The sequence below is a fragment of the Suncus etruscus genome, chromosome 3, assembly GCF_024139225.1.
Source record: "Suncus etruscus isolate mSunEtr1 chromosome 3, mSunEtr1.pri.cur, whole genome shotgun sequence".
NCBI classification, from domain to species: Eukaryota; Metazoa; Chordata; class Mammalia; order Eulipotyphla; family Soricidae; genus Suncus; species Suncus etruscus.
The window spans coordinates 116,133,088-116,155,804 of NC_064850.1; the positions used below are offsets into that span (position 1 = coordinate 116,133,088).

Genomic DNA, 22,717 nt, shown 5'->3' on the forward strand with positions numbered 1-22,717 from the left:
GTTGATCATCATCAGAAATCTGGACATCCTCACACTATACAGATGCCACCCCAACCCCTTGAGTTTGGCAAGCCTTTGTGCAGTACCGACTTTGGTTTTGACTCCACAAAGCAGTTTGTGCCAAACTTTGGGTGGAGTCCAGCGCTTATCCTTATTGAGGGAATCTACTCATTCTTGAGCCTGAGCCTTGAATTTGTCCCCTGGTAGTGGAAAATATGCCACCTCAATCCCCTGAGCCCTTTACTAGCATGATCTAGTAAGATTCAGCCATGTCTTAGGCACAGAGTAACATCAGAAATGTTTTATGCCTGAGTCGCTCTCAGTCGCTCTCTGAGAAACAAATGTCTGCTTGCTTTTCAAAATCTGCAAGTAGAGAGGGCCAGAGCACTGAGCACAGAGTATAGCACAGCGGGGAGGGAGCTTCCTTGCACGCTGCTGACCCGGGTTTGATTCCCAGCATCCCATATGGTCCCCTAAGTACCACCAGGAGTGATTCCTGAGTGCAAGAGTGAGGAGTTAGTTCCTGAGCACCACCAAGTGTGGCCTCAAACAATAAATCTGCAAGCAAGAACTTAGTCAATTCAAGTGGAAGAGAAAAGAAGAAATATGTGGCCAGAGAGATAGTACATTGGTTAAGATGCTTGCCATGCAGCCAACTTAGGTTCAATCCTTAGTACGCTTTATGTTCCTCAAGCATCACCAGAAATGATAGGGATCCAAGCACAGAACACTGTCAGTCAAGTTCGGGTCAAGTTCGGGTGTGGCCCAAAACTAAAACCAAAAGCCAAAAAGGTTTTATTCTTCTTTTTTTCCCCCCCAGACAGCACTGATCCTTTAATTGAGCTCTTACTACATACAACCCCAGGGATGAGTATCTCAGTATTTGTTTCATCCTATAAACAGGCCCCGCCTCCATTCTTCCCTCTCCAGGGTGGCAGATAAGGGGTAGAGGCTTCTTTATACCCAGCATATCGCCTTTAATTCCCACCTTTAAAAGTATTTCTCCCCTGTGCATAGCAGCTCCTACCATACCCGCTCCACCACCCTCTGCCAGCTCATGATCAATAAAACGTTCTGTTTGAAATAGAGGAGTCTTGAGGTTGCAGCGATCAGCCAAGCTCTTCAGTCCTCTGTATTGCAAAGATATGAGGTTCCCAACCCCTCCAGAACCAGTGGGAGGGAGGGAGGGAGGGAGAGACAGAGAGAGAGAGAGAGAAAGAGAGCTCAATTACACCGGCATGTAATTTTCCTCCCACCCTTGGAATGCTCTTTCTGCTGTGTAGATTGAATAAGCAACACATTGATAAACTTCCCATGTCCCGACAATCAATAATTAGGCCTTTGGTGCCCAGGACTCTTCTCGAAGAGGGAAATGATCTGAAAACCTTTCACACTGAAGGTTTCATCCTCTCCTCGTTCCCAGAGTCCTGTGTCAGGAGAGGAGATAGACATGCAGGCCCTTTTCTTTTGCATGTCACTTCCCCGTTCTTCCAAAGAGGCAAGAGATTGCCAAGCTGTTGGCTGTGAATGCACTGATCCTGGAAATGCAGAAACGTCTCCATTTGTCAAACTCGACTAGGGGAATCAAGGAGACGTTGACAAGTGGAGGGAAGACAGCTGCTTCCACAATGGAAGAGACCAGCAACTAATCCTTATTCCCCAGACGTGGGGTCCCAATGTCTGTAGATACAGCACCGGCAACCCATAGAGGCTAAAGGAACTGGAAATTTCCCAGGGCAGTGCTCTCGCTTCTGAAAGGGTCACAGCTTCTGCTCTCATTATAGTTTCTATAAAAGAACCCTATTCAGAGATGGAGAATTTTTTTTTCTTCACATAGGCAATTATTTCTATCTTAACCTTGAACAGAAGAAGTTGGATTCATCGTTCAATGTGCTCGGAATTATGTCTTTGACTTTTTTTTTAACTACCCTGTGAATTTTCTTATTGAAAGTTCAGTGAACTTCTTAATTTAAAAAATAAGATTTGGCTCATGCTCTTTGCCCCCAGAAATCACCAGGGCACCACTATCCTTGAAAGGAGATTAAGGACCTACCCGGCCACGGCTCTGCTGGAATTTAAATTTAAAGTCACTCTCTGCCTTCTCACAATCGACAACCAGGCATCTGTGTGATGTTTCAGCCACAGTGATTTTGTGCCCCGGGGACAGCCGGCTGTGTTTGGTGATATTGATTTTTGTTTATTTGTTTTATGGGGGGAGACACCTTCTACACAGTGCTCTAGAAACTCAGAAATTACTCCTGATGGGCTGTTCTGCCCCGGCATATCAGGGATGTTGCAGGCAGGTAGACCTGGGAAAATCCTGCAGCCTTCCTGAGAAGGATGCTGCAACCAAGAATTGTCAAGCCCCAGTATCATCTGAGCTGAGATGGAGAAACCTACCTCAGGGCCTGTCAGAGATGCATCAAATTTTGCTCAAGAAAGTTGAGTTTTAGTGCAAAATGAGTGCTCACAACAGTAGGCATGCAGAAACAGTAGAATTTACCTTGGAGAATTGTCTTAGGTCTCTCCATTTGATTATTTAGTGCCTCTCAATGCTGGGCAATTATGACAGTATTTTGTTCTAAAAGGACCTGAAGAACATCCAAAGAAGTAGAGTCTTGCTTATGGATTGTTAACAACATCTCAAGAAACAGGGGCTGAAGCCATAACACAGTGGGAAGGGCACTTTCCTTGTACATGGCCAACCTGGGTTAGATCTCTGGTATCTCATATGGTGTCCTGAGCCCTGCCAGGAGTGACCCCTCAGTGCAGAGATAGGAGTAAACCCTGACCACCTCCGGGTATGGTGGAAACACCTAAATAAATAAGTAAATGAAACAAAATCTCAAGGAAAGGTGTTTTGAGATCAGTAGTCTTGCTTCCTAGGAAAAGAGCATATTTTGCAGTTTTATTTTTAAAATATGACATGTTTTGGGCTGCAGAGATGGTAGAAAGGACTGGAGTATGCCCTACTCCCCATCCCCCCCAGCCCCAGGTTTGATTCCTGGTATTACAAGATCTTGCAAGCACTGACCAGAAGTAGTCCCTGGTCTACACACACACTGTATGACACAAAAGCAAAGTCACCCACAAGCAAGTACATGTATTGGAATAACATTTGGACAACTACAATAAATAAATAGCCTTGACTTAAATCAAGTCAGAATCTCTGTCTCTCTGTCTCTGTCTCTCTCTCTCTGTCTCTCTCTCTCTCTCTCTCTCTCTGTCTCTCTCTCTCTCTCTCTCTCTCTCTCTCTCTCTCTCTCTTTCATTTGATGGCCCACTGGCTGCTCATACTCCAGCTATCACCTCCACATTCTGAATGCAGAGAGGCAAGAAGGGAGTTAAGGATGTAGTCCTTATTTTAAGAGCATGGCCAGAAGCTGGGCCATCCTTTTATTCTCTTATTATGGCCACATGGATCTGTGTGGAAGACTGATAAACTGTATGTCATTGACACACAACTGGGTATATCCAGTTACAAAAACCTGTATTTTGGGAAAACATCTAGCAATCTCTGCCTCATTTCTCTTGACTTTAATGTATTCACAGTCCAAAAGCCCAAAGACTGCTTGATAATCCCAAATTATGATCAGGCAAGAGGTCCCAGACTGAGTTGGTGCCCACAATGATCTGCTTGTTTACCACTGATCCTCGACATAGGTGAGACAGTGCTAACTAGGGAGCGAAACCCCCCAGGTTCAAATCTTAGCTCTGCCATTTGCTGGGCTTACCTGATTTTAACATATTTATTTCCATGTTCTTTGCTGCTTTTCCTCCTTCATAATTTGCTGGTGATAATAATCTCTCTGTCGTCAAATTAGTGAAGCAATACATACAGCACACAGAACAGTACCTAGCATACTCTGTTAAGGACTATTAACATGTTTTTTGTTGTAGGGAATTCCTGTACCTGAGTAATGATTTCCTATCAGCTCATTTGGGCTTCAGCTATTTAAGCACATAAATATCAGTTCATTTTCTGTGGTTTTTAAAGTCACAATAAATATCTGTTGCCTTGATCTCATTTGGGTTGTAACCTCCACTTCCAATAATGTATCAGGCAGTGGGATTTGACGTGCAGTGCAGGTCAGACTAAATTGGAATTGATGTGGGTTGGAGCCAACTCATGAACCAGCGAATTAGCAGCATCTTAAATCAGAAGCACAGGGCAGGCAAGTTCAAAATTCCATGCAGATGCCCTAAACTCTAGAAATTTATCTAACTGAAGAGAGCAGTGCCTGCCATTTGATCGTTTCTCAACAGGTAACAGATTTAAATCAGTCTAACAGTGTTCATGAAACTCATTCTAGTTCTCTTTCTCCTCAGAACACTACACACCTTTAGGTACTGACAGTGGAAACAACTCCATGCAGATGGACAAATGATGCTAGATGTCTCACCTTTCACCAGAATTTAGAATTTAACATTATTTGGTGTTTGTCCCTCTCTAGCATTCTGTCATATCAGTATAATAAGTGGCTAAAGATAAGTCTAGACCATCTCCAAAACTGCACACATGTGTTCAAGAAAATCCTGTGTTGATGTTTATGTAAACTTTTGCCGCCGAACATATGTATTCACTGTTAGAAATTTCTTTCTTTGCATTTGGGTGAATTTGAAAGCAGGGCAGCTTTTACTTCTACATGAAGTGACAGAAACATAAAACCTGTGTGGAGGAGACAAGGAAGCACTTTCCTGGGACTCTAGCACTGGTGTTACTAGGAGGTGATTTCTATTGGGTTTTATTACTGGTGTGAATAGGAGATGATTCACTGGAGTGAATAGGAGGTGAGTGCGGGCAGCCACTCTCCAGCACATAAAATGTCTTGATTTTTTTCTTCAAAAAGATTTTCTGAGTCTCTTTATTCCTCCTCCTGTCTTACAGTTGAGTAGGATGATTCTGTTACTTTTCTCATCAACTCTGTGAGAGTAGGAGATATGGTGGACCATGGTGGTGATTCTCATTTTTTTTTGACAGAAACTTAGAACATAAAATTAAATCTTCATGTGGAAATGAAAGTTGTTTAGATTGATCCTACCCAAAATATTGACTAAGCCGTTTACAATTTGGCATGTGAGTTTAACAGCAAAAGGAGATTTTCAGGGCCAGAACATCAGAGCTGCAGTATGGCATTTGCCTTGCACACAGCTGAACCAGGACAGACCTTGGTTCGATCCCCAGCGTCCCATATGGTCCCCCAAGCCAGGAGCGATTTCTGAGCACATAGCCAAGAGTAACTCCGGAGCATCACTGAGTGTGGCCTCCCAAAAAACAAACAAAAACAAAAAAGCAAAAAAAGACTCAGTATGTAATGATACATGGCTTAAAAAATGACTCCAGCAGCCAGAATGATAGCACAGTGGATAGAGTGTTTGCCTTGCATATTTCTGACTTGAGTTGTATTCTCAGCATCTCATATGGTCCTCTGAGCCTGCCAGGAGTAATTTCTGAGTACAGAGCCATGAGTAATCACTGAGCACTGTCAGGTGTGCCCCCCGCCCAAATATGGCTCCTGGGTCCAGGGATGCTGGAGAAGTAAGACAGTTGATGGGACATTTGCCTTGCATGTGGCCCACACAGGTTCCATCCTAGTACCTAACCACCACCAGGAGTGATCTCCAATATCAAATCCAAGTGTAAGCCCTAAGCACCAGCAGGTGTGGCCCTGAAACCAATCAACTAAACTGTCTCAAAGGCTTGAGAAACAATCCTTTGATTGTTGGTTCCTCCAAACAGGAGAATTCCTCATTCCTTTTTATTTTTTTCTCTCATTCTTTTTTAAATAAAGGAAGGCAGGAAGCAGAAAGTGGGGGGCAAGAGGCCGGAGGCAGGCTGGCCTAGCTCGGTGAGCCTGCTTCCACACTAAGAGGAACAGAGGCAGCATTTGGTGAGATTAAAGCCTGTGAATCATCTCTTAAAGTTCAAGGACTGTGCAGACCTTCCCTTGGCCAACTCACCCGACATGTGAGTGACCAGGTGAAGAGACGTAACTCGAGAGGAATAATCCTCTGGCTATTATTAAGTAAGAGCAAGAGAGAGAATGTCCCAAAAGGTCAACAGGAAACTTTTGAAAATCACTTCCCATAGAGGTACTGTGTCTGTTTTCAGAGCAGGACCCATACTTGCTTTGATTTTTTGGTTCCTCTCCTCATCAGCCAGCAAAGTGCACCCTTGGATGGGGCCGAAGGTTTTGCAGGATTCCCTTGAAGAGTCTGAATTTTCCTGTGAGGCTATTTAGTCTGACTGGGCACCCAGCGAGGAATAATTCTTAGAGCCGGTGCTACCGAACTTTGTCCATGTTTATCTAAAATGTAACATGGTGTCTTTGACCTTGCCACAGATTTGGCATGACCCTGGGAGATGAACCAGTATGTGGGGTCCATCTCCACCTCTCCAGGCGCTCAGGTCACTTTCTCTCGGTCTCATTTGTGATGTTATTCCAGAGCCTCTCGCCAACAGTTGGGCAGGAGGAGATCAGATGCTGAGAGGTGCTAGAAGTTGGATTTGGGCTCTGCACTGCTCCCACTCTCTGCTGGACTCTGCCCACTCTTTTCCCCCTGCCCACCTTGTTGCTATTATTACCTTCCTCCACAGATACTGTGTGCCCAGGCCAGTGAAAATTCCCAACGAAGATCTGTAAATGTTTCGGAACATTCTGTCTTAAGCAGTTCTCCATTTGAAAGGGTTTTTGTTATTTGTTTTTTGAAAACCCTTTCATTTTGTGTATTTGTAATTTTTGAGGTAACTTTGGTGTAGAACTTTCTTTTAGAGGTACAGTTTCACTCTTCTTCGAGATATGTTACCACTCCTATCCCACTGCCATAGTCAGTACCATAACCACACCCTCTTCTGCTATCCACTGAGCCCTGCCTTACCTCACTTCTGCTTGTGTCTCTTCATGACTCTGAACTGATATTCAGGCCGGGTTTCTTCTGGCCTTGTCTGTCACATTGTTCCAGTTTTTCCAAGCCACATAGGAGGGAAACCATCCAGACTGTGACCCACTCCCTCTTTATTGACTGACTGACTGACTTATTATGATCATCCTCTGTTCCATTCATATTGGAGCGAAAAGCAAGGCTCTTACTCCCCATCCATACAGTTGTGCCATGTCCCCTGGTGTCCACATTACCTCCCACTCACTCCTCTGACCTTGGGCACTTGGCCTGTTCCCAGTTTGGGCTGCTGTGAACCACACCGCCATGAGCCCAGGAGCACAGAGGCCTTCTCAGCTGAGTGCTTCAGTGTAAAGGAAGCCGAGCCACAGTAGGGGAGTAAGACTAGCTAGTTGGATGCCAGTGCCAGTCATTCATTCAAGGAATAAATGATTCTTTTTTGTTGTTTATGCTGGGGCCACACCTAACAGTGCTCAGGGGTTATTCCTGAGAAATTGCTCCTGGCAAGATCAGGGGACCATGTGGGATTCGAGGGATAGAACCCAGGTCAGTCCCAGGTCTGCCATGTGTAAGGCAAATACTGTACTACTGTGCTATTGCTCTGGTCCCACAATGAATGGTTCTGAGAGTTACATCAATTCTTAATGGTGTTCAACAGGCTATTTGTATTCAGTCTAGGTCTTTTCACTGTTTGCGCCCCCAAAATGGTTGCTTGGAGCCAACAATTAACCCATTTTTACTTGTTTTAATTGATTTATTAGGTGATGGGTTCCCAGCTAAATCAAACATGAATGAAAAACCCTCATTAGAGCTATTAGAGAACATTTCTCCCCTTATTGAGCAGGTCTCAGGAGAGGTTTGGGGGGGCACAATGAAAGTCTCCTGTACTTGCCTTATTTTAAATGCCCTTTCTCATTCTCACTTCTCTCTCTCTCTCTCTCTCTCTCTCTCTCTCTCTCTCTCTCTCTCTCTCTCTCTCACACACACACACACACACACACACACACACTCTCTCTCACACACACAGAGTCTCACATGAACACACTGAAATCTTTCCACATATTGTCACAAAGGAATAAAGAAAGGATGTAGAGTGTGCTTGAGACTCTGGTGCCCAAATGTGACATTTTCCATGAAGAAGGCAATGAGGAAAGAGTTGGGAGCTGAGTCTTCTCCCTCTCAACACCCCCAGACCCAGCAAAAAGCTGAGAGCAAGTTTGTCATGGTTTGGCAGGAAAGCCTACTGGCCAGATCTAGTTTACAGTTTAGATTCAACCTTCACTTTTGTTTTGTTTTGTTTGGAGCAGTGTGGGATTTCTTTTTCCTTGGAGGCCACACCCAGTTTACTTAGGGCTTACTCCTGGTGAGGCTCTGGGGACTATATGGGTTATTAGGAATTGAATCCATGTCACCTACATGCAAAGCAAGTACCCTTCCTGTTGTACTATCTCCGACTCCTCAGCCTCTACTTCGGGAGGGAAATGGGTGTGCCAATCTGTCAGAAAGCTCCATCTCTTGGCAAACTTTTCTCCTAGATTTCCTGTGGCCAGCATTTGGGGGTGGGTGCTGCAGTTCTCTTCTGCCTGGACTTTGCCTTTGTCTTCTCAAGCGAACTAGCTCAGTAACTGGGACCCTGATCAAGTCTAGAACTTTGCCCTTCGTTTTGACCAGTGTTGGAGGGCAGGGGTGTGGCCTTATCTCCTAAAAGCTTAGGATGTGGCACATTGTTAGCTCTGAGGTCATGAGCAGGACATGAGCATGTCCCGCATTACCCGACAGAATCTCAGTTCCTGCAACATCCAAGGGGCAAAGCTGTGTGTACTGACCTGGTCAGATGTAGGAACTGAGGTTCTTAGTGAGTCATGAGGAGCCTTGGGTGTGAGGAGGGTTGAGGAATCTGCACTCCTGAGGTCTCTTGTTTGTCTTTGCAGCTTCCTGCAGGACTTGAAGCACTTGGCTGACCCTCACCATAGGGCCCCGGTGAACCAAAGGGCATAATGTGTCTGCTCCCATGTTCTGACCCATTCATCGAGAGATGGGGTGATGGGGGGAGGCATCTCTATGCTTGTGATTTGCATGCATTTACATACATTAAACATCAAGGCTTTTTTTAATCCCCCTTTTGCCTTTAAATGGTGGAATTTTCATACAAGCATCTTATCATTTGTTGTCCATGTCAGATCTTTGTTAAGAGAGGATAGATTGTCAGAGATGAGCCAGCAAATTAGATGCCTGAGAAAAATGTGAATGGTAGCGATCACCTGCCCAAGACTGAGAGAGAGAAGACATAGAGGGGTAAGAGCCAAGTATCCTTTTCATTCCTCCTGGAGTCTGAGGCCTGCCGCTGCCTGAGGGATTCTGAGAGAGGAGAGATAAATGAAAATTCACTGACCAGAGGTGACCATGAGTGTCCCAGGTTTGAGAATGATAAAGAGATAGATAGGAAGTAGGCAGCATCTTATCAATGCTTTATCTCTGGCCTCCCACGGACTGATCACTATTCTGGGTTCCCCCCAACTTCCCATTTGTCCTTTTATATCTGGCATGACAGGGAACATGTCCAAGGGGTGTGTCAAGGGGCACGTCCAAATCCAACTGCCATTACATCAACACGTGAATGTATACTCCAGCGAAACTCTGGACACGAAATTAGCATTTCTGATGCTTTCACTAGAAAATCATGGAATTCCTCCTTTAGCTCCTCCAGACTTACTATTGGGTCTGTACCTGTAACCAAAGTGCTGCATTGATACTTTTGTATTGACTTGATTTCTTTTGCCAATGTGGAAATTGCCAATGTGAAATGAAAAGGAGGCACATTGTTCTGGGTGACATTGCATTTTGCCCAACTCCTTCAGAATTGTGGCAGTGAGGAGTGTCTGTTTCTTAACATCTCCTTAGGCATTTACATTTCTGGCTGGTAAGCCAAAAATCCATTTCTTGCTCTTTCAATCATGAAATGATTAAATGGAAGTGGTTTAGAGTTTCCATTTATTTATGTCGATAATGGTAATGCCCTAACTTCTCCATCCAAATTTAACTCTTGAGCCCCTTTCCTGATAGGGTACATTTTTGGAGTAGGATTAAATTGACAGCAGATCTTCCCATTGTAACACAGTCTATTTTCAACAGGGATTATTTGGTGTTCAGGGTCAATGAGAATGCTGTCTTTTCATCTGGGGCCTTAAAAGTCGGGGACACTTGCTCCCTAGAACAAGGAGAAATGAAGCACATGATCTTAGCTCCTTGGAAGCCAAATGGTCCTGAGGTCTGGTTGGGACATCCACCTGCAAAGATCTTCATGCCAACAGCCCTCTGTCTTTTTTACCTTTGACACAGAAATGGCAGGTCCTTCACAAAGACCAGAGCCACCCCAGATCATCCCAGCAGATGCTTCTCTCCTGGGCTTCAAGTCCTGGTTCTCTAGCTTACTTAATTCCTTGGTCATTCTGGATTTTGATTTCTCTTGCCTGAGGACTGAGACTAGATGAAATGATGGCAGTCATAATACCATTTGTGTCATAATGCCAGCTGTGAGGCTAGAACCTTGCCATTTAGGAACATTCTAAATGAGAGAGAAGACAAAGAAAATGAGAAGAGTTAGGAGACCCATTCCTGTCATCATGTAGCAGTAAAGTGGGTCTCAGTTCTTCCCTGATTTCCAGGTTCCTAAAATACTCAAACTGTAGGAAAGTGTATTAGAAAGTGGAGGAGAAGAAGAAAGAACTTCCCAGATGGGGAGGAACTTAGCATAGGACTAAGTTAAATATGGCTCGTTGTTATGGAGGGTTTTATAGGAAACTGAGTCTTAGGCTTAAAAAGGCTCTTTGAATTCCTTATTCATTAATAAGAGTGTTGCAAAGAATTCAAGGATCGAACTGAGGGGTCTGGCTGATCTGTGTCTTGTGTTTGACCATTTTCCTTTGATATTACTCATTATCTTACTCTCAGTGAGTCTAATCTCTGGAGCAAAATTCTGTGGTCCTGGGGAATTACAAGAATGTTAAAAAGTATAGGATGGGGGCAGTTAAATATGGGACTGCTCATAGCAGATGGCACCTTTCACTGTGTTTGATTAAATGAGAGGAGAAAAGCATTTTTCCTGAGCACCATCCTTGGAACAATGGAAGGATGAAGTCAGTCATGACTGATTTTTAGCTAATTATATGTAGATGATCCCACCTCAGCCCACTCTGAATCCACCACTTTCTTCTCCAATAAAGAAAATGCATTGATACTCAAATTATTGACAGTGGTATTATTGTAGAGATGGCCTGTTGTATTGATTCAAAGAAAGGAAATGTTGCCTCTTGAGGTACTTGTTATGATCATAACAAATTGTCACTATCATTATTGGCCATCTCTGTAACATCTTTTTCCAGGGACATACTAATATTCTCTTGCCCCTGACACAAGATATTCCCTCAATCTGTGTCTTTGATGACCTAATTGGGATGTGTGTGTATGGGGGGGGGGGGGTGGCTAGGGAAGTCTTCCATAAACCAAAATCAAAAATCACCACCATTACCAAAACATCTCTCCCTGCTTAATCACAAGAATATTTCTTTGTGTTGGTGTTGCCTTAAAGCATCAAGTTTGCCACCAACTCACATAACTTGTATTAAAATGTGCTAAAACCCAAGGTCAGGAGAAAGGCAGAACCAAAGTTGTATTTTCTGCTCGTACAGGCTTCAATAGGTCAAGAGCTGAGAGAGAAGGCTGAAAATTTGAAACTGGATATAGTCACCCAAGAATATTACAGTGGCGGAGAGCTGATAAGGACTTTAAGGAAATTTAGAAATCTTTCAAGGACTGGACGATATGATCAAGGCTTGTCCATAAGAAAAGAGGAGTAGAATAATTGAGAAGACCATTGGATTTTGATCTTTGTGAAGAGCACTACACAATCTCTTGGGGGTTTGAGTAATATATGAAAATGGCCATGACCAGAATTTAAACAGCAGCATATAAAATAAGTTTAACCACTCCAAAAGTGGGGTGCACTGTATGATATTAAGAGTTGGTAGACTGTACATTTTACTACACTCAGACATCTGAATTTTCAAATCTTAGAAAATGTAAATTCATTCATAATAATGATATACTGTTTTCTTGAGTTTGTTTCTTCCTTCATTTACTCATTAATGTCGAGTACTTCATCAACAACAACCAAGATAACAAAGAAGAAATTCCTTTGGGATATAGAGCTTCTCTTTTTCGTAATACAGAAGAATTATATGCTTGAATGGTATTTTCTTTTTCATTGGGAAGAGGTCAAAGAACAGACAATAACAGATCTTACTTTGGTGCAAAGGAAAGTGGACCTTAGTTTTACAATCAAATTTGACATATTGTGTGTGTGTGTGTGTGTGTGTGTGTGTGTGTGTGTGTGTGTGTGTATGTGTGTTGGTTTTGGGGCCAAACCTGGCAGTGCTCAGGCCTTATTCTTGTTCCTGGCTCTGCACTCAGAGATCACTTCTGGCAAGGCTTGAAGGACCCTACGGGATGCTGGGGATTGAACCTGGGTCAGCCACATACAGAGCAAGCACCAACCTACTGTGCTATGGCTCCAGGCATTGGTGCTCATATTTCTGACATGTAGCAGCTAAGAGGAACCAGGTAAGAGAAACAAAGCTCAGAGTCCCATCAAGGTCCCGAGACAGACAATGGGATGTCCCTGCAGAGCCCCCTTTTAGTGGATGCAGCCATAGGTTGTTCTTGTTTGGGATTGATGAGTACAGGAACATCCCCAAGGAAGCAAACCAGAGTGTAGCAGATGTTTCTGGCCAAAGGGATCAGACCCTTAGAATTTCTTCTTTGCTCTTGCAATAGAGCTAGTTCTGTAACTGAATGTAGTGAGTGGTTAAGTGTATAGACTTGGGAGGTTTAGACCAGTGGGAGGCCTTGGATTCACAGTCTGCTCTCAGGGACTGATACTCCTTGTCTGAATTGGAAATGCTAATACAGGGTCCCCCAGAATTCAGAAGCAGAGCTTTCTGAGTTCATCTGATTCAGCATGTTATTTAGGGGTTTATGACTCTTGTTCTCAGCAGACAATCTCTCTTTCATGTGCTTCTGACAAACTCTGGGCATTTTGTAAAATGAGATAAGCTGCCCAAATGGGATGAAAACTAGACACTTGCAGCTTTTCGCTGTTAGAATTCAGTCTATCCACATCATTGAACCAAGTGGAGCTCTGAGGTTCCCCAACACTAGGAGTTTAGAACCAGGAGGAACAGGAAGGGAATTGCATTGCCTGCAACTGATCTGGATTCAACCACCCAGTTGAACCATAAGGGAACCCCCATATGATTCTCTTAGCCTTGCCAGAGGTGCTACCTGAGCACAGGGGCAGGAGTTGGTGTATCAGTACAGTCAACAAAGCCAGTTGTGGCCCAGAAACAAAGAAAGGAAAGGGGAGGGCGGGGGGAGGAATAGGAAGGAAAGGGAGGGAGGGAGGGAGGGAGGGAAGGAAGGAAGGAAGGAAGGAAGGAAGGAAGGAAGGAAGGAAGGAAGGAAGGAAGGAAGGAAGGAAGGAAGGAGGGAGGGAGGGAGGGAGGGAGGGAGGGAGGGAGGGAGGGGGGAGGGAGGAAGGAAGGAAGGAAGGAAGGAAGGAAGGAAGGAAGGAAGGAAGGAAGGAAGGAAGGAAGGAAGGAAGGAAGGAAGGAGGGGAGGGAGGAAGGGAGGGAGGGAGGGAGAGAGGGAGAATGATGATGGAAAGGAGATAAATCTAGCCATCCTGGCACTGATGTCCAAGGAGAAAGCCTAGAGAAAATCCTTATTCAGGACCTTTGTTTCTTTATCAAGGGTGGACGGTGCCTTCCAGCAGCTCCACCTCTGTCTGTCTCATTGACCAGATCACAGTGTACAGTTCACAGCTTATACCACTGCAAATGGACCAGGCATCTCTGAAAGCTCCCTCTCGCTCTGTGGCCCCAAGTAGGCAGTCAGCAGTGTCTGCCAGGAAGCCACAGAAGGGACACAGATGGTTTCCTAACAGATTTATGTGTCCCGGCACTGAGCATCCCATGGGCATTTGCTAAGACTGAACCCAGCCATCATTGTTCAGAGAGAGGCCATCTCCATTCTGAGTTGCTGGCAGGACACTCACCACACTATTTCCCTGTGTGCCCAGGAAAGCCACTTCCCTGTACCCCAGCTCCCTTTTCCCGATGTGAGGCTCACGGGTCTGTGAATTTAGCCATGTGAGCCTAGCCACGTGGATGTCTCATTTATTTAATTGCATTGATTAGCTTCTGCTGATTTGGGAACTACAAGTTGAAGGAAAATCTAAAAGCAACATTCCCATTCCCAGTGGGTCTTTTTAAGGTCAGGTTACCTCGAGATGACAGACATGGGTTGACCTAGATTCTGGCTGTGACTCTATGTTTGGAACTTAGAGAAATTCCCTGAGGTGCTCTTGTCCTGTGTGATCAGTAGTTAGGCTACCAGGTCTTGGCTGTTTGCTTCTTCTGGAGAAATCCAGGGCCAGATTTCTTCTTTTATTTAAACTGACTGTGACAGGTCATACATGTATGACAATTGCTCACTTAATGAGCTGTGGAGTGGTGGCCAGAGCTTTTAATAATACGGCAGATAGGGTATTTGCATGCAGTCAACCCGGGTTCAATCCCAGAGACCTGCCAGGAGTGATCCCTGCCTGAGTACAGAATCAGCAATCAGCCCTGAGCACAGCCGGCCATTTGCCTTACCAACAACTGACCTAGGGTCGATTCCTTGCACCCTATATGGTTCCCCATGGACTGCCAGGATCCATGAGCACAGAGCCAAGAGAAAGCTCTGAGTATAATGGGGTGTGGCAAAAAAGGGAAGTAGGAGGTTCAGCCTCCTGAAATTATGAGCCATACCAAGCTTTTTGAGTAATAATTACACATCCCAGAAAATTTAATAGCCTGCATCTTAGTTCTGCAATAGGGCACTTGCCTGACATGTTTGATTTCAAAATCAAAAACTCAATTAAATAAAATAGAATGAAAGAATAATTTGTTTGGGGCACAGGAACTGCTCCAGACAACACTCAAGGCAGAAAGGGATGAAAAAAGATGAAGGTAACACTGACTAGCCCGAAATTCATGGAAACCATCCTGGGGTCCCAGGAATGAAAGGGTAAGAATGAGATGCTCTGGAAGGGACTAAATTATCTGGAACTGTATGAGAAACTGTTCTCATTGGACAAGTACTTTGCTCTAAATTAAATTCAGGCCATCTTAAGTAACATTCACGGAGCTTTAATGAAATCATTGCGGAGGAGTGTGGAACTGGAAGGAAGAAGAGCAACGTTTTAAAGCTATGTGCATCCAGGCTTCTGAGAGGCGTTGGAACTGACTTTAAAGCTGGGGGTGAAATGAACCATTTTCTTTTCTATTTTAGGTTTAATTGGGGGGGGGCTATTTTGAAAGTAAAACCTTAACCTAAAAGAAATGTTTTTAAAGATGGGGTTTGGGTTTGGGTTGGGGTTTGGGGTTTGGGGTTTTTTCTTTTAACAGAACAAAAGAGGTTCATTAAGATAAATTTTCCTCGTGTCTTGCTCTTGGCCATGAATGTGAATCTCTGTAGAACGCTTGAATGGGGGATTTTTTTTTTTTTGTGTGTGTGTGTGTGTGGTTTTTGGGTCACACCCGGCAGTGTTCAGAGGTTTTTCCTGGCTCCGTGCTCAGAAATCGCTCCTGGCAGGCACAGGGGACCATATGGGACGCCGGGATTCGAACCGATGACCTTCTGCATGAAAGGCAAACGCCTTACCTCCATGCTATCTCTCCAGCCCTGAATGGGGGATTTTTAAAAAGCCATAAAGCTCATCAGGCTTCAGACCCTGACATCTAGGCCTAAGACCAAGAGTACTGAAGCAAATAAGGGATTGGTGAGGAAAGTCAGTGAGTTGGGGAAGTCCTAAGAGAAAACCCAGCTAACAGTAATGGAAACTAAAACGTATATTTTCCTCACGAAATAAAGTGGGTGGTGGCTGCTGCCATTCACTCAGCTACAAGAACACTGCTGAGGACCCAGCCTATACTTCCTTTCCATCTGGAAAGCAGAGGTCTTCCCATGGACCAGAAAGAACTTCAGTGCCTGGCCTTCCAGCAGCTACTGTGATGAGAATAGGCAGGCAGAAAAGAAAAGTGAAAACTGCTGTCAGATGAACCGATAAGCAGCATCTGCCAGCAAGTTTCATCTGGAAAAGAACAACCTTGGGACTTTCCGTTATTGGGGTGAAGTTGGTATATAGCTCCCTTGGGGGTAGGACTCGGGACTGCAAACATTTCCACTAATAAAATCATTATATCACAGTATTCTAGGGGTGAGTTAAAACCCCTATTTCAAAGGTAAGTATCCTTATTTTTCACCCTGAATTGGCCATAAACCCCAACTAATGCAACGTCCAGGCCTCCGTCCTTCCCATCACAAAATGAAAATAATGTTTCATGCCCTGGCTCACCTGGAACCTTTTCTTCAGGCCCTCAGACTTATGTAATGCTCAGAAGACACACATACTGTGGATCCCATACCACCTCATGCCTCACGTCGAACTACTAGTGCTCATCAGTAACAAGTAATGGATGGCTGAAGCCAAGGCCTCTTCCATCACTGAGACCATTTCACAGGGAGGGAAACGCAGCAGTGCATTTCTGGAGCCTGTTCACCTATAGGCCTGGGTCACTACTTTCTATGAAGGTGTTTCTGAAACATCAAAGATGTGTGAGCAACACTTATAAGAGGTTCAGTGACACACTACAAGTATCCATGGGAATGCTTTGGGACCCAAAGGGCACAAATGATACATCCTAGCTACCAGGAAGTTGGGGACCCAGGAGATGATGTTAGCAAAGGGACTGGAAAGTGTGTTGAGCCTGGCCAGGTCAAAGGAATGCCCAGGGGTGTGGGACCCACTTGCAGTGATGGTGCCGATAGTCTCATGCCAAACTCTGAGGCTAAAGGGATTCTATGAGCTCTGAGTGTCTATGGGATGTAAGGTGAAATGGAGTGTGGACATGGAGCCAAAATCTGAGGAACCTCACGAGTCATGTGAAAGTGTCTGGCCTTGAGAATAAGACATGGAAAGATCATTCTGAAATCAGGAAGGAGGGAATGGCTTTTGGAGAGAGAGGCCAGCAGCAGCAGGAGGTGCTGAAGGAGGGTTTTGCATGGATCCTGGTGAGAGGGGACTCGGTTGACACTTCTAGAGAGATCTTTGATGTGGAAACAGGGACATACATGCATATTGATTCTGTGGCCAAAATTTATTAGCAATCAAAAAGAGAAAAACTACCTGAGAATTTTCCTCCTGGGACTGGAATGATAGAGTGCTCGTTTTGCATGTGGCCAACCCAGTTCATTCCCAGCATCCCATGGGGTCCCTGAACACTGCTGAGAGTGGCCTTCAAAACAAAACAAATTACTGCCATCTGTAAAATAAATTCCCGTGCATTGTGAGGTCTCCCCATACACCGTGTTTCTGACCCCCATACAGATGGGTCTGGAGAATAAAGGTAGCTGCAAAGGATTAATAAATCAAGCCAGTAAGGAAATAATCTCTGCCTGATCCAAAAGCCAGAACTGCCTTTCTTTATTAAATCAATACTATTCACCAGGAATGGGGATGGTCAACTAATCTAGTTGGGCTATCTTTTTTTTTTTTTTTTTTGCATCTTTATATGGTATTGTTTTCATGACACACTTAATGGGAATGGCTAAGATCCCCTCTTCTCTGCACAGTAGAAATGGCCATCACAGTGGTTATCTGAGAACTGTTCCTGTCCACAACCTGCCAGAGGCCTTGGCCTCACTCTAGCCTTTCCACACTGCCTCAATCCTGTCCCTTCCCAACTGTCGCACATTCTTGGCTCTTATAAGAAGACGTTTTCCTTCAGCGCCAAGAGCCATGTTTTAACAAACACAGATAAATCAATCGATGGGCCTTATCAGTGCTGGGCTCAATGGCAGGTGCCCTCAAGCAAATAGTAATGCAATTTCACCGTCCTTCCACCTGCAAGCTCAAGTTTGTCTTGGCAGCTGTTTTGCTTGGCACCCACTGGCTGTCAGATCTGCCTGTGAATGAACATTAATCTGGGGGACTCCCAACTAGAAGTGGATGCCTGTGTCCATGTGTTGGGGGGACAGCTCTTTCCCACATGAAGGGAACTGTAAAGAAAGTGCCTTATTGTGATATCTTTGCCCACTGCACTGACCCTTTGGGCAACCTGCAGCTTTTGGAAAGCCTGTCCACCATCTAATGCTCACAGAATGATCTCCCGTTCTCTGCAGTCACCCCGTGCTACCCCAAGAGTCACAATAATTTACTGAGGCAAAGGACAAGGCATTAACACAATGAATCATTGGGCCTATTCTACAAAGTGAGGGAGGCGTAATGGTCTTTTAGTGTTCCCAGCAAATGTTAGTGTCACACACACACACACACACACACACACACACACACACACACACACACACACACACCTGGGTTCTCTCCATCACCCCTCTTTTCTTCTTTTTATATTACTGTAGAGGAATGTTTATATAGTCAATGCCAATTCAGGGAGGGAAGAGGAGAAAATTTGAAGTAATTGTATATACTCTTCAAGAAAATAACAAATGTCCAAAATGACAGTACCCTTGTCCTCTCATGTCACTCCTACCCCCCAACTAGATTAGTGTACTGATAACCTGATAGGGCTTGTAGGCAATTCTCATGGCTCTCTTGCCTTAGAGAACTTAGAGGAGAGTTTTAATCCCTTGAGGTGGTTGACTAAAATCCCACAGCTGGGATGGCTTGGAAACCAGTGAAACTGCCCTTTCCCAGCTTAGGAAGCTGGAAGTCCAAGATGAGGGCCATTTGAAGGTGGCTGCCTTCTCCTCTTGGGGAATGAGGGAGGCTCACAGACGTCTTCTGAGTATCAGGTCATTGTGGTGTCTGTGTAACATAAGGTTCTCGTGAAAGACTGCACAACTAGGACATGGATCCCATCTTTTTCTTTCTGAGGGCAGTGAGGGCAGTGAAAGTTTTTCATGGGAGCCACCATTCATTCTGACATCAAACTTCAATTCTCCTGTCACGATTTTTGGTCTCATGTCTAGTTTCCATTTCTGGAGGTTGAACAAGCCACTCCTTCAACACATTCAGACTGTGTCCCTTTGGTACAGTGGCAGAGCAGATGCCAGCCTCAGTGAGGATTAGGGGGCTGTCTGTTCTGATGTAAGATAGCAGGTTGTCAACTGGCACTGAAAGCCACTGCCATGCAACATCCAGGAGCATCTGGGAGACCTGATAAACCTGGTCACTGTGCACAGACCAGCCAGTCTTGAGAAGGAGGCTTTGGCCAAAGTCCTGAATCTCTCAGTCACTGGTGTGTGTTCTCGCCTGCCTTTGTGACACTCATGGTGCTTTCTCTTTTGGGGCCCAGAAACAGAGAAGATTGTGCTAGAGGCTGGGAATGGGTTGCCATCTTGGAAATTCAACGACCAGCTCTTCCCCTGCGACGTGTGTGGGAAAGTGTTTGGCCGACAGCAGACACTATCCCGGCATCTCTCACTGCACACAGGTGAGTCCAGCTCTGTCCATGCCACAGCTTCCCAGTGACTCAGAAGCTGGGTTTCTTTGCGGGTATGAATGCCTGTCTTGGAAACTGTATAAGGCCCTGAAACCCCATAGCTGGCCCTGATTCATGACAGAACAGACAAATGTTTCTGTGCTCATTGTATGACCTGGAGTTGGCATTACCAATATCCAAAGAGCCCTTCAAAAATTAAAAAAGTTAAGGAAATTTGAATAAGACATTGAGGAAAGGGGTTCAACCCAAGTTCTATCCCTAGTACCCCATATGGTCCTTACACCATGGGTTACAACCCCCCCAAATAAAAAGAAGGAAGAAAGCTCAGTTAACGCTCTGTCAAGTGTGTGTGTGTGCGTGTGCATGTGCGTGCGTGTGTGTGTGTGTGTGTGTGTGTGTGTGTGTGTGTGTGTGTGTGTGTGTGTGTGTGTGTCCTGGAAGAACTCAAAAGTTCAAGGAGGCATGTTCTCATCTATCCAGGTGAAACCCCAAACTCTTAGCATGCTCTCTGGTCTTATAGGTATAGGAGCTACACCCCCACCATTGGTTCCATCTTCTCAGGGGGATTCCCACTGATTCCCTGTAAAAAGAGATCAATTTAGAAATATTTCTTGCCTGTTTGGAAGGGGACACCCCAGATAGTGCTAATTGGTCTGGAGTTCAGTCCTGCTGGTTCTGGATTCCAGAGCTAGACCTGACTGTAAGCAGGGCTGACCTGGCCCTCACCATGTTCTTTTTCAAGTCTCTTAGGTTGGGACCTCCCTTATCAGGAATTAGGGCCTGTAAGTGTACAGGGGAAATACTGATGGTTTGGTTGCCTTGTACCTTTCTTTTAACCTTCCAAGTGAACACACAGGACAGGCAGCATAGAGGATAAGGTGCTGTCTTGCACATGGTTGATCAAGCACTGCATATGGTTCCCCAAGCACAGTGCCAAGAGAATGCTGTGTGCACTGCTGGGGTGTCCCCCTAAACAACAAATTTTGTTCTTTCACTCACTCTCTCTGTTTTGGGCCCATATCCAGTGATACTCAGGTCTTATTCCTGGTTCTGCACTCAGGAATCATTCCTGACAGTGCTCACGGATATGGGATACCAGAGATTAAACCTAGTTGCCTTCATGCAAGGCAAGCACCCTCCACATTGTACTATCACTCCAGGCCCTTGTTCTTTTAAATAAAGAAAATGAGCTCCTAAGTGTGACTTCCTGGGCAAAGGCAGTTCCATATTCCTAGCTCCTTTTGCCACCAGCGTTGAAATGAACCCTGGGTCATTCATTCACTCCTGGTTACCCCAAAGTGGTCTCTCCTATAGGGGCTGGGTGAGATCTCCCACTGGAGAGTGGTTAGGAGTGGATTCTTGTTCTCTCTCCTCAGAGGAAAGAAAATATAAATGCCACTTGTGCCCGTATGCTGCTAAGTGCCGTGCGAACCTGAATCAGCACCTGACTGTACACTCAGTGAAGCTGGTGAGCACGGACGCCGAGGACATAGTCAGTGCCGTTACCTCCGAAGGCGGGGATGGGAAGAAGCACCCCTATTACTACAGGTGAGCTGCTGGGTGCTCCTAGCATCATGGGGGGGGGGGCATGACCCAAGGAGGACCTCCTCTTTGCAGGGATATGGTACAGGCTGTGGGTCTGGAGACTCTATGAGGATCCACTTAGATCCATATAGCAAGAGGCTCCCACACTCTTAGCCAAGCTACTGGCTTCTTCCTGGGAGTTCTCAGGAAGTTGTGCCAGGAGAGAAAGCTCAGGGTGCCCTGGGAAGAGCCATGGCAGTCACGAGATCTCACTGTTTTCCAAATACAGCCTTGAACAGTGATTGTTCCAGTTGTCATATGTTGTCCATGCATCAGACCCTGCAACTGATCATGCCCAATAGATAGACCTGGAACTGAGTGGAAACTCGCTTTGACACAGAGCATCTCTGGGGTGCAGAGCCCATGTGTTGTCAATGGCCTCTGTGTCTGGAAGTAGCCTCCCCACCACATCTGTGCTCACGCAGGGCCTCTTGAGCTGGAGAAAAGATGCCAGCGCCCCTTCCCAGGAGCCTTGCTGGTTGTAGGGTACAAAGACTCTGCACCGCACGTGTCTTGGCTGCCCCGCATCTCTCTGGGCCCCAAGGCGTCCGTTAGGTGTGGCAGCATCTGGAGTCTGTAGTTTTTAATTAGTTCAATAATTATTTAGCTCTGGGTCCGTGTGCACAAGATTGTCACGTTATGCTGGCTCTTCTTCTGCTTGGCTTGGGAACCAGACTCACCAGAGGCATCCACGAAGGCAGGAGAATATTCTAGAACAACCTCTTTGGGTGGGGAAGAAGAATGCCTAAAAAAATCACTGTCCTGGTTACTCGGGTGGTTTCCCCACCCAAAAGGTTTTTCACTCTTCTCTCCACCCTCCTCCAGCTGCCATGTGTGTGGCTTTGAGACAGAGCTCAACATGCAGTTCGTCAGCCACATGTCACTGCACGTGGATAAGGAGCAGTGGATGTTCTCCATCTGCTGCACGGCCTGCGACTTCGTCACCATGGAGGAAGCCGAGATCAAGGCCCACATTGGTACCAAGCACACAGGTGAGCCCCTCACACTGCTCCCCCTGATCTCTGCCTGGTCCTGGCCACCCAGCACTGATGCCCACAATCCTCTGGAGGTCCCATTTCCTTTTGCCAGAGAATCCCATTACCTGACAAAGCTTTGGGGATGCAAAAGCTGATGGAGTTCTGGGTTCTGAGTTGCAGAGCTTTTGGCTTACTGGTCATTGTCATCACAAGGACCTGTCTTTTATCACCCAGCTGAAGCCTAGCCCTCTTCTAAGCCTCTTTTCTAGCAGCTCCCTGGGGTCAGTGGTAGATATTTGGTTGCCTTGTGCCTTCCTTGGAATTTTTAAAATAAAGCCCAGAAGGAACTGAGATATAACATGGGCGTTGGTTAAGGCATTTGACTTGCAGCAGGTGTGACAGGTTATCTTTTCCTCATCGCTCCTGACCAGCCCTCCTGAGGGAGTACAGCTCTGCTGAGTGTCCCACACGGTGCCTGGCAGAAGCTGGCATGACCTATCTGCTGTGCCAGGGTGATTCCAGCTCTTCCTACAGCCGATTTCCCTGCCCAGGACACCAAGATGATATGAGGCCCCTCTGGACAGGGAAACTTCCCCAAGCCCAAGTCTCCTCCAGGCTAGCCTGGGCCCAACACACCCTACTTAGTTCAAGCTTCTGTCAACCTGGGGAGCTTCTTCTGTTCAATTGTGA

At 45.6% G+C, this 22,717-nt stretch overlaps 1 protein-coding gene across 2 annotated transcripts in view; it reads left to right on the forward strand.

Moving 5' to 3' along the window:
- Positions 1–22,717, forward strand: part of ZNF827 (zinc finger protein 827) — a 174,523-nt gene that overhangs the window by 134,310 nt on the left and 17,496 nt on the right. For both annotated transcript variants that reach the window (XM_049769979.1, XM_049769980.1), the window contains exons 9-11: positions 19,320–19,457; positions 20,843–21,014; positions 21,876–22,042. In XM_049769979.1, the coding sequence (XP_049625936.1) occupies positions 19,320–19,457; positions 20,843–21,014; positions 21,876–22,042 (477 nt within the window). The remainder of the gene's footprint in view (positions 1–19,319; positions 19,458–20,842; positions 21,015–21,875; positions 22,043–22,717) is intronic.